Raw genomic sequence first — 12,022 nt, 5'->3', positions numbered from 1 at the left:
AGGGAATGTTCCGAGGGGCAGGGCCATCTGAGCTGAGACTTGAAGATGAGTCTCATTATCCTACCAGTGAAGGGTGAGAACAGAATGTCTGGGCAGAGGCACACCGTGTGGAGGCCGCCAGGTGACAGTGCGGGGTGTGCAAGCCACGTAGGAGACTCATGCTTGGGAGGGGACGGCGATAGAAGATGGAGCTGGGGCGAGACAGTGGGGGGTTTTTAGAAGATCACAAGTGCGTCACACTTGTGTTTGGGAAAAGGCGTCATGGCCGAATCGATGGCCTGGGATGCAAGGTGCGAGTGGACAAGGGAGACCCCCTCAGAGGCTACGGCAGACAACGTGGCAGGGGAGGTGCTGTGGAGAACGTGGCGCTTGGGCCTCAGTGGCGGCAGTGGTGATTTTGTTCCAGGTATGGGGGAGGGTTTGGTCCCATCGTTCAGAAATCGGTCCAGATGTGCCCCAGGGCATTGACAGCCACCTGTCTTTAATGCAGTGGCAGCTTTGCTGCAGTGACCCCACCCATCAGGGTGCTGTGTAGTTTATGAGACCTGAGCCGCAGCATTCCCTGCCTGTGTGTGTTTTCTTGAAGCTGGCGCGAGGAGCCACAAGAGGGCGCTGTCTGCAAGTCTTTGGTCTGGCACTTCCTCAGAGGCCAGGACTGGAAGCTGCTGCTCCATGGCCCAGCTTGGCCTCGACTTTACCTGCTGTCTGCTGTGGCTGCGGACTGCTGTCTCCAGGTAACGCCCTGACCTCTGAGACCTTCTGGGCAGAATGTGTTCCAAACAGTTGTGAAGGGGTTTTGGGAAAGTTGTTCCCGTGATCCGTGGCACCTCGGTCTCCAGTCTGGTAGCACAAAGAAACATCTACCCCCCTCTTCTCTTTTTTCCTGCTACTCTCTTTATCCCTTCTCTGTGCCTTACTATTTACTGAGCAAGTACCGTGTAATACAGCTCCATCCGGGAAAACTTTCTACAGTGGCATATTCTAGATCAGTACCTTTCAGTAGAGGAGCCAAAAGGCACATGTGGCTATTGAGCACATGAAATGTGGTCACTGCACTTGAGGTTCTGAATTTTGATATTTGTACCCTTGATTTTAACTGTGAACGGCCATGTGCGTGCCCTGGGTGAGAGGCTCAGTTGCTTAGAGTGGCGTTCCTGTGTGCCTAAGTTGTGGGTCCGATCCCCCATCAGGGCGCATCCAAGAAGCAGCCGGTGAATACATAAATAGGTGGAACAACGATCCACGTTGATATCACTCATTCTCTCCCCAAGGTTAATAAAAAGAAAACTTTATTTTAATGAAATAAACAGATACCCAGCCGTGTGCGCTGAGCCGCTAACACACTGGGCAGCGAAACCACAGCCCTGTGGCTGCTGCTCTTGACCCGCCCTCCCTGCTGGCTCACATGACAGCACCATGGGACCCAAGCGAGGCCTCAGGACCCTGGTCACAGTAGTAGCTCGAGACATGCTCATCAGCTTCTTGCCTTTGAAGGCTTTTTAGTGTGAGCGCGCGGACAATGGCTTCCGTGTCTGCCTCATCTTCAGCTTGAGCTCTCAGTAGGTGCCAGGTACCCTGCAGGCTCACAAGTGCTCCCCAGGTGGGGTGGCCACTCATGCGAGTGCAGGGTGGAGACCCAGGCCCCAGGAGTGTGGCAACCTGTCCGCCTCCCTTCCCACAGAGCCAGGCCAGCTCCCAGGGAGCACAGTGAGCTCGAGGCCACTCCCTGCAGGCCTTGCCTCTCCTCTGGGAAACAACGTGTCTGGTTTCCTGAGAAGAGGAGCCTGTCTGGTGGCTGTTCAGGGACCGGAGACAAGACATCATTGGAGGAAAACCATCCTTTGGAAAGAGCATGCTGGAGAACGTGAGCCGAGCTGCTGCCGCGGGTGAAAGCAGCCTCAGTGAATGAACCGCGAATGTGACTGAGAAGCACCCGGAGGAATGCCTGCTGCACCGAGCCGGAGACTCTGCTGTGAGAGAATGTCAAAGAGACCGTCCAATGCACCGAGGACTGCGTGAGCCACCTCACCGAGAAGTGGTAGTGGCGTGGCGCCCCTTAGGGGATGTTGGGAGAAGGCCGGTGAAATGAGATAGGCTCCCAAGAGGCCGCCCACTTCTCAGATGGGAAGAATCCCAGCTCTGCCCAGCAGAGGGTCGGTGCATTCTGAACCAAGGCCAGGGATGGGCAGTGCTGGCCCAGAGGGGCTGGTTCCCGTGGTTTCTCCCCAGCCTGGGGTCTGAGACACCAACCTGGTGCCGAGGACAGTGTGCTCGAAGGATGTCCCAGTCAGGCCAGCGCAGGCCAGGGGCAGGCGGCCTTCCTGCTCTCCAGGCTGTCGCCTTCCTGCCACAGCAGCGGAAAGTTTGAAGACAAGAGAAAGAGAGTGGAGCCGGGAGCGGGGAGTGGCCCTGCCACACCCAGGAGTGCGTTTCATGCCCTGTTTCATAAAGAACTCTATTCCGCAAAGCTATCGTTTAGAATGGTGGGGCAGGGGAAGTGCTTTTGGGACAAGGTAAAGCTAAAGGAGTTCCGGCACATGCCTGGCTGTGTGCCTGGTGGGTGTGCTTCAGACGTGTGGCAGGGTGACGGAGAGGGATGGGGTCGACGATCATGGGCGGTGCAGTTAAATGTGTCGGGTTTCCTCCAGGGTCCACAGATGATTCCGTCTGCACCCGTGGGGACACAGCCCTCCCTCCGTTCACACCTACCTTAGCCTTCGGGGTCTGAGAAAGGAGGGCACGGTCTCGCCGCCACACCCAGAGCTGGGGATCGAAGGCCTGGATCTGGAAAGACAAAGAGTCCCTGAAAAGGTGAGGGCTCTCCATGTGGACCCACGACCCTCCCCATGTCCGGCCCCCCCGTCTCTCTCACCCCCCAGTCCCAGCTGTGAGGCCCAGGACCCCTTCCCTCTGCAGCCCGGCACCGCCCTCCACCAGAGCCCCGCCGCCCAACTACCTCTTCACACTCCTCCTTGGTGACCCATGCCCTGTAGCCCATGGAGCGGAAGAATTCAAACCGCTGCTTCTGGAACATGGGACGCCAGGCGCGGTTGTTGTTCCCGTAGAGGAAGAAAAAGATGGCCTCTTTAGGGGCGCAGCGGCCCTCTTCCATGTCAATGGCGAGGTAGCTGAGGAAGGCCATCAGGGTGTCAGCTGAGAGCAGACGGAGAGGGGCCCTGCCTGCAGTCAGCTTCCCAGAGAGGACGCAGGCAGGACGGCCTTCACACAGGACCCGCAGGAGCCCCATGCAGGGTCGCAGAGCGCCTCCCAGGCACAAGAAGCCCCTGCTGAGCAGGCAGCTGAAGGGCCCCTCTCCTACCTTGACGATGCAGATACAGTGAACTGAGTGGGGAAGCCCACCCCCTTCGTTGACCCTGCCGTGCGCGCGCACACCCGTCTCCCTGTCGTGTGAGCCCCTGGACAGCTCCTGCGGGCAGGAGCCGACTGGCCCATCTCAGTCCTCACGGTTTCCTACCAAGTGACTGAGGCAGGACTGGGTTCCTTGGCGCATTCCCTCAGGGGCCCTTCTGAATGCTCCCATCCTCACACTCCCTGGCCCTGGAGGTGCACTTTGTAAGGTTTCATAGGACGAATGACCGAACGCTTTGTGTCCTGGTCAAGTGCAAAACTGATGCCCTCAGAGACTCAATGTCATACAGATTGTGCGACAGGAAGAGGAGGGTGCCGAGTGTTTTAAGAACCCGTTGATATATATGTGCTTTTTGTTTGTTTGTTTATTTAAATTAGCAATGCTTTTCCTTTGCTACCGGGGTGCAGAAGTGAGGAGGTCTGACGATTTTGGCGTTTGAGTTAGTTTCAGAGGAGATTGTGTCTTTCAGTTACATGCGTGTAAAAATACCGCGACCGAAAGCACAATATACAGTCAGGGAAGGGTGTTGGGAAGAGCAGCGAAACAAAGAGGGGAGTGTCCGGGTGGTCACCGGGTTTGATGGAGGGTGCAGAGAGAGCTGATTTCACAGCGAGAACTCTGGCCTCGGTTGAGAACAACATGAGCCAGTGGACTTGTTGGGTGGGGGGGTGGGGAAGTGGTTAGAGCTGTGTTTCGAAGTCCATTCCGGGAGGTTGGTAAGGAAGAGCCCTGGGTCTTACTGTTTGTTCTCCTCCCCCGAGGAGATGTGCATTGATTCAGAGAGAGGGAGAGACATTGACGTGAGCGAGAAACCCGGATCGGTCGCCTCCTTCAGGAGCCCTGACCGCGACCGAACCCGCAACACTTCGGTGGACCGCACGGCACTCGAAACAGCCGAACAGGCCGGCCCGGGACCCGGGGCGAGTATTCACAATCGATCTGTGGTATGTGACGGGGGCCTGCACTGAGGAGAAGGACCGTGACATGTGGTGTCGTCGAGAGGTGTGGCGGGATGTGGGGGAGAAGACTTAGGAACGGTTCGTCTCAAGCCTGTTTACTCAGGGGAAGGGTGGTGTGAAATGTTTGTGAGGACCTGATGTTTTCTTGTGGTTTCTTCAGTCTTGTAACGGACCTTGGTGTTGTTGGGTCTTCCTAAGAACAGTGTAAGAAACGCGGTAGTCCAGTCCTATCAAGTTCATCCCCAGTGTACACGGTAGAAATGGGGTGGAAAGCAGGTGAGAGGTCGGAGACCCGCTCGTGTCCCCGCGCTCCCCAGAGGATGAAAGTGACTGATGGGGTTCAGCACGGTACTCACAGGGCCAGGAAGAAGTGGATGCGCCGGTACTGCCAGGAGAACAGGACGGCGCGGCTCAAATAGGCCAGGGCCATTGAGAGCAGGTACTGGTGGGAAGAGGAGGAAGACACACACGAGGACTCACATTGTGAAAGAGGAGGAAGAGCGGGACAAGGGAAAGGCTGATGCTCCCGGCATGGCAGGCGCCTAGGGTGTCAGAGATGCTCTGTGTTTGGGCCGGCCGGCATCGGGAGGGTCTCTGAGAAGCTGGAGCGAAGGGGAGTCCCCAAGAGCTGAGAGAAGAGGGACAAGCCTTGGGCTCAGGTCCCAGAAGAGCCGGGGCAGAGGCAGGGTTGCCGTCCGCACTGCGAGAAACGCCTAGGTCCCCGAAGGCAGGTTGGAGGGGGAACTGTGGGCTCAGGAAACTGCCGCCTGATCCGAGGGTCGATGGTGGAGCAGGAACCCCTCTCACCTTATCTGAGATTCTCAGCTGCGCGTCCCACTCAAGGAAACGTTTGATGACAGGGTCCTCTGTGAAGAGAGGGCAAGTGTGAGCCTGATGACAGCAACGGAGTTTCCGTGGGAGCGTACCGGGCTCAAGAGGGGAAGCGTGCCGCTCTGGGGGAAGGTTGAGGAGCGGGGCGAAGGGTGAGGCTGCCAGGAAGAGGGATAGAGGAGATCGTTCCCTGGGAAAGGAAGCAGGGGTGTCACCACCCTCACCCACCCAGTCCCGGGGGACCGAGCGACACGTAGGGTGGCAGCAGCTTATCTGCGTGACTGAGATCTTAGCGACTCAGTGCTGCTCCCCCATCACGCATGAATGCACCCCTGCTCATTCATGCCAGAGCCATTCCGTCCTTTGTCTGTTGACAGTCACATCAGGGCGTGAAGTTGGCCTCCTTCTCTCCCCTTACACACGTGAAGGTATTTAGATTCAAACGGCCAGTGAGAGCCAAGAAGTCTCCGAGGGTACAATACTCACAGGCCACGTGATTCCCAGTGCAAACCCTCCTCAAGTCTAGCCTAATCTAAGGGTCCCCACTGAGACTCGATAGGGAGCCCACCTAGGAAGGAGAGCCCACCAACCAGCAGGGAGTTCTTTTCTGTTGGAAAAGTATAGTTGTTCAAAGTTGTGACTTAAGAGTAGGCTAGGAGGGGGCTCTCCAGGGTATCTGCTTACTGAGAAGCCTGGCAAAGGCCTCCTGGTGTTCTCTCTGGACCGTTGTACCGCGCTTCCTTTTCAGGGTCATTTTGAGACCGTCCCGGTCCTCCACGAGCCAGGTGTTGTTAGGCGCGGGGACGGTCTCCTCCTGTGCCTCCCGCCTCGCTGCTCGCCCCCTCTTCCTCTTTGCCGTGGTGGTCTGAGCAGGGCGGTTGGAATCCACAGAGGGGCCTGAGTAAAGAACCCAGGGCGCAATATAAGGCTTTTGCCTTTGGAATTGAGCTACTGGTCACCGAAACCTGGCCCCCTCTCCACCCCACTGACGCCCCCACCCCCTACAAACCGACCCCTCCCTTCTCTCCAGTCTCATAGACTACTGGCCTTCTCCCCGGCCGTCTTTTCATCTTCCTGCTTTGGCGGTGTCCCCGTCTCCGCCCAGCCCACCCCCAAGTTGACCTTGCTGTTTTCTCTGTCTGTGTCCTCAAAAATCTTCCTTGTTTGAGGTAGGTTCTCCCATTGGGCGGGAACGAAAGAACTGTCATGGTTTCTTCCCTTCCTGTCTCTCATTTTGAATCTCAACTCCTAAGCTCCTTGCTTGCCTCCCAGGCCGTCCTTTCATGCGGATATTCCGGTCCACAGCTCCCGAAGTCTCCTCCACGTTGTGACGCTCTGAACCCCTCCTCTCTTTCCCACCCACCCTACTCAGGTACCCCTTCCTCCGTAATGGCAACCCTGTCGTACCCCTCATCCCCCTGTTTCCTCTCCTGATGGTCCTGCCTTCACCCGAGTCACTCTTAGCACCAGGGGGCACCGTGAGGGCCAGGGGTGAGGCTGCCCAGAACACAGGGGTGCAGGGGATCCTTCCCTGGGAAAGGAAGCAAGGGTGGCACCACCCTCACCCACCCAGCCCCGGGGGACCGAGCCACACGTAGGGTGGCAGCAGCATATCTGCGTGACTCAGATCTTAGCGAATCAGTGCTGCTCCCCCATCGCGCATGATGGCACCCCTGCTGACGCCACTGCGTCGTTTCTCTGTCGACAGTCACATCAGGGCGTGAAGATGGCCTCCTTCTCTCCCCTTACACACGTGAAGGACTTTAGATTCAAAAGGCCAGTGAGAGCTAAGAAGTCTCCGAGGGTACAATACTCACAGGCCACGTCATTCCCAGTGCAAACCCTTCTCAAGTCTAACCTAATCCTGTGTCACTTCTAAGTGTCCCCGGTGAGAATCGATAGGGAGCCCTCCTGGGAAAGGGAGCGCACCAACTAGCAGGGAGTTCTTTTGTGTTGGAAAAGTATAGTTATTCAAAGTGGTTTCTTAAGAGTAGGCTAGGAGGGTGCCCTCCAAGGTATCTGCTTACTGTGCAGCCTGGCAACAGCCTCGTGGTGTTCTCTCTGCACCGTTGCCACGCGCGTTCTTTTGAATGTCATTTTGAGACCGTCCCCGTCCTCCACGAGCCAGGTGTTGTTAGGCGCGGGGACGGTCTCCTCTTGTGCCCCCCGCCTCTCTGCTCGCCCCCTCTTCCGCTTTGCTGCGGTTGTCCGAGCAGCGGTGGTGGATTCCACACAGGTGCCTGAGTTAAGAACCCAGGCCAGGGTACGATATAAGGCTTTTTTTGCCTTTGAAATTCAGCTATTGGTCACCAAAACCCGACCTCGTTTCCACCCCACCTCTCCCCCTGTCCCTAGAAACCAACCCCTCCATTCTTTCTTGTCTCATAGGCTACCGGCCTTCTCCCCTGCCATCTTTTCATCTTCCTCCTTTGGTGAATCCAATACTCCGCCCCTCCACCGCCCCCCATGTTCACCTTTCTGTTATTCTTCTGTGTCCTCAAAGGTCTTCCTCGTTTGAGAGGATTTCCCCCATTGAAGGGGGACAAAAGGACCGTCCTTGTTTCTTCCCTTCCCTTCTCTCATCTTTGAAACTCATCTCCTATCCCTCCTTGCTTGCCTCCCAGGCTGTCCTTTCATGGGGATCTCCTGGTCCCCAGCTCCTGTCATCTCCTGTAATCCGGTGGTGCTCTGAATCTCTCCTTTCTTTCACACACAGCCTGCTCAGGGCCCCCTTCCTCCTTAATGTCAACCGTGCCAAATCCCGCCGCCCCCCGTTTCCTCACCTGATTGTCCTGCGTTCCCCCGAGTAACTCTGAGCTCCATCGGGCTCCCTGAGGTGCTCGGCTCTGGGCCAAGGTGGTCACAGTTGGCACTTGAGTCAGTGTCAGCCATGGCTCCTTGTTCTCCTTCCGTAAATGTGGGCGATCACAGAAGTAGTTGCCCACCTGGGCTGCCTAGCGCCACGGAATGGATCCTCCCAATCAGGAGGTTCGGAAGCCTCTGATGTCATCGGTTATTCCCACCCGGCCACCAGTTTGAAAGACTCAAACACACATATGTACCTGCCATACATAGAATCCATGTAAGTGCCACGCATGCACTTACTTCTCCTGACAGTCAGGGTAAACAGTGTCTCCTGCTGCTGACCCTACAAGCTCAGACCAGCCTCCAGAGCTGTCCTCCAGTGTCAGCATCGCTCTTTACCTCGTCCCCAGCCAGTGCGCTGTTGTCTCCATTCTGAGCTTGAACTGGGTTGGCAGGTCTTCTCTCCCATTTCCATTTCAGAGTGTTGCCTGGCGGGAGAGGGAGGTAAAGCAAAAATACTGAGACCTTTCAAGAGCGGGGTAAAAGTGTAAAAAAGTCCCTGGGTCCGTGGCCCTGCCAAGTGACAATTTAGTTTCAAACGGCGAATTTGGTGCGCTGACCTGCGTGGCTCGTTGCATTGAGCATTGATCCTGCAAGCGACAGTTTCACCCGTGTGATTCCCGGTCAGGGCACCTGCCTGGGTCGCAGGCTGGTCCCCGTCTGGGGCCCTGTGCAAGCGGTCTTTGCCCTTCTCACACATCGGTTTCTCTCCCTGTCTTCCTCTGTTTCTCTCTTCCCAGCTCTTCCCTTGTACAATATTGAATGAGTTGATCTTATTAAAATAATCAGTTGAGCGCGGTACAGGCACTTTGGAAAACGACAAGCACAGCACCAGCAAGCACAGGTTTTGGCGAAGCTCGATGTCTCAGGAAACGATGTTCAGGATTTGGAAGCAGGGGAAACGCATCCTCAACCCTCAGGCAGCTTTCATTCCAAGAGACGTTGTGAGAACCTAAAATCCTAGAAAGCCGCACATACGCTCACATGCTTCAGACGGTGTCTACGATTTGAGGGAGTCCATGAAGCACCCAAAGCCTGCCCCTCAAGTCCAGGGAAGGAACTCTCGTCCACATATCCACGTTTTCAGCCTGTGTTTCACTCTTGAGTCAGACATTTCACTACCGCTCAGGTACCCTATGAATGAAATGTCACCCACACAGGAAGACTTAAGTGGAAAGGTCTCCAGTTGAAGACAGAACAGAATGTTCCCTGTGCAGGTGGGGAGGGCAGATGCAGAAAAGGTACCGACCAACCCGTTACGCCGCAGGGTCAGCGGATGCTGTTTCTGAACCACCTGCCAGCCTCACAGCTCTCCTGTTTTCCTGGGCACGGAACCCTTTACTTCCTTTTGTTTATCCTCCCTCCCTCCCTCCCTTGCTTTCTTATTGTGGTGAAATAACATACTCAGTTTACCGTTTTAACCACAACAGAGGTTAAATTCGCGGGTATCGAACGCATGCACCTTGTGCTACAGTCACCGCCGTCCGCCCGCAGAACTTTGTCGTCTTCCCAAACTGAGACTCTGCACCCAACAAAGATGAACTTTTATCCGTCTCCCCCGGTCCTGGTAGCCAGCCACCCTTGCGCCTCCTGTCCGTAGGAGCTTGACTACTGTAGGGAACCCGTATCGGTGGAATCCTATAGTGTCTGTACATTTATTTCAGGCTTATTTTGTCAGCGTAAGGATTCAAGGTTCATGCATGTTGTTGCATGCGCCAGAATTTCCTTCTTTTTATAGGATGGATGATATCGATTATAGAAACCGTATCTTGTTGCTGCATCCATGGGCTGATGGACACTCGGGTTGTTTCCACCCTTGGGCCGTGAGTCGTGCTTCTGATCCATCATTTGAACACTTGGATGAGACAGTCAGGATGTACCCGAAGTTGTATTTTTTATTTGTTCACGTCCATGTTTCTAATCTGCTTGTACCAACCGTGAGTGAAGTCCCATCAATTCTTCCAGAAAACGGTATGGCAGTTCCTCAACATTCTATGACGTAGCAATTCCAGGTCTGGGAATTTCTTGGAAGGAAATGAAAGGAGAACTTGGAAGAGCTATGTGCACCTCCCGGTTTGTTGCAGCATTATTCAGCAGAGCCGAGGTGTGGAAAGAACCTGGGTCCGTCAGTGGATGAGCGGGTACAGAAGACGTGAGATGACCTTTTAAAGTGGCACGTTACTCAAGTAGGAGAAGGAACGGAATGCAGCCATCTGGGACAGTGGGGATAGAGGCCTCGAGGGGGTTACGTGAAGTGAAAGAAACCAGACAGAGGAAGCAAATCCTCTGCCTTCTAGCAGTTCATTTCTGGTTTTTTGTGACTTGTTCACTGTAATGCTTAGCGAGGCAGAGAAAAAACAGATTCTGCGTGGTATCATTAATATGTGTAATGTAAAAGAGAAGGAAAAAACCCAACTCATAGTAAGAGACAGTGACATAGAGGATGGCTGTGGGTGAGGGCATAGAGAATGGCTGGTAAGACCTTGAAACTTCCAATTATGAGATGAATGCGGTCTGAGGATCTTCCGTCCCACACAGCGGCTACGGGCGATCACACCTTTGTTGAGTGTTGCTGAAACTGGCCCAGGGAGGAGAACTGAAGGGTTCCCACCAAAAGTAACGGCAACAACAGCAACCACACAAGGTACGTACGTGAGGTGCTGGATACGTTTCCGGAGGAGGAGAATCCTTTCACAATGTACGCAGACACCAAATCACCATGATGTACACTTTAACTACCGTTTCATGCCCTTGCTATTCTTCGATGAAGCTGCAAGGTAAACAGTCTGTGCATCGGCAGTGCAGGGATTGCATGTCTCTTGGATGCGGTCGTGAACTTTCCAGGGTGGACGCGGTCTCATCGATCAGCCGCGCATTCAGAGGATCCTCTGCGGCTTTCAAAGCCAAGTTGTCCCAAGAGTCCCCGCCGATGGGGAGGGCACGGCCACATGTCGACCTGTGTCCCATCGCTGTACATAGTGAACCCTTAGAAAGCAACTTTGAGTTGGAGAAGACCGATTGACAAGCCTTGAAATCAGGTGCCAGTTATCTTACTAGAATTGATGCACTGAAGAGAAAAAGCGAACAGAAGGGAACACAGGCAACGAATGAGATAATGAAAGGCGGGAAAGGTTTCGTCAAGGACAGTGTAAAAACAGATGAAAGGGTGAATGGAAGTGAAAGATTTGAAGCATAAAAGTAAAAAGTGTCTCCGTGACAGAAAATAAAAATTAAACAGTTAAGATAAGAAGGTGGATGACAGGCTCGCGCGAGGGAGCTCACTCACCCGCTCGATCAGGGCTGCGGCCGAAGGAGGGTGAGGTGAACTAGAGGTGCTTTGGGGAAGTTTTGGCCGCTGTTTTTGGAGAACGAGCTGGGGAGCAGTGGACCGGATCCCAGTGCGGACTCATCCCCGGTGCTACGGGGGGAATCTCTTAAGCAGACTACTCCCCTCCAAGTGGCATCAGCCGGAGGGTGTGCAGTAGCCCATCCCAGAGAAATGCCTCGGCCCCGCCCCCCATGGGATCAAGCCTGACTGCCCATTAAACAGCGACTAGAGCAACAAACAGCCATAAGAGGCAGTCACCGACAGTGGGACGCTAGTGGGCTCAAATAGCCTGCCTAGATCCGGCCTGGCACATCAGGGGTGGGTCCAGAAAGAGAGTGAAGTGGAAGAAAAACAACAGCAGCTGCTGCAGAGACCAATGCCACTGAGATCTTCTACAGGACGTTTCTGTCCCCTGCTCTCTCTGTCCTCATTAATACCGGCCTATTTGCAGTTGGTACAGTGATTGTGGGTGGGGGATATCTTTGTGAGTGTGAGACTGTTGCCTGCACATGTGGCTTTGCTGTAGCAGCAGCTCAACAACTGTCTACAAGCAGGGTGGGTGGAGTGACTCTCAGTCAGCTGATTGGAGGGAAGGACCCACCAAAGAGCAGCACCACAACAAGCAAAATGAAAACAATACCAGAGTCCAAACAAAATGGCATAAAGGGC

General features: G+C 54.8%; 1 protein-coding gene across 1 annotated transcript; it reads right to left on the bottom strand.

The window, feature by feature from the left end:
• Window positions 1–215: 215 nt before the first annotated feature.
• On the bottom strand, window positions 216–8,052 carry LOC149994361 (speedy protein E4-like). The gene is made up of 7 exons (XM_090259046.1): window positions 7,944–8,052; window positions 5,845–6,057; window positions 5,137–5,195; window positions 4,686–4,771; window positions 2,957–3,128; window positions 2,710–2,784; window positions 216–278 (listed from the first exon to the last, which is right to left on the bottom strand). Exons 1-7 carry the CDS (start codon window positions 8,050–8,052, stop codon window positions 216–218), a joined length of 777 nt encoding a protein of 258 aa, XP_090115172.1.
• Between the last annotated feature and the right edge of the window lie 3,970 nt (window positions 8,053–12,022).

The sequence above is a fragment of the Furipterus horrens genome, unplaced genomic scaffold, assembly GCF_987537825.1.
Source record: "Furipterus horrens unplaced genomic scaffold, mFurHor1.1.pri manual_scaffold_13, whole genome shotgun sequence".
NCBI classification, from domain to species: domain Eukaryota; kingdom Metazoa; phylum Chordata; class Mammalia; order Chiroptera; family Furipteridae; genus Furipterus; species Furipterus horrens.
Note: the sequence above shows the minus strand (reverse complement) of the source record. Positions and strands in the feature narration are given on the sequence as shown.

Bases quoted from the DNA above. Each gene is read 5' to 3' on its own strand.
- LOC149994361 (XM_090259046.1), bottom strand. From the start codon at position 8,052: ATGGCTGACACTGACTCAAGTGCCAACTGTGACCACCTTGGCCCAGAG. The intron at 4,772-5,136 runs GTGAGAGGGGTT...TCTTCCCACCAG, and splicing joins AGCTGAGAATCTCAGATAAG to TACCTGCTCTCAATGGCCCT. The intron at 279-2,709 runs GTAGGTGTGAAC...CTTGCATCCCAG, and splicing joins CTCAGACCCCGAAGGCTAAG to GCCATCGATTCGGCCATGAC.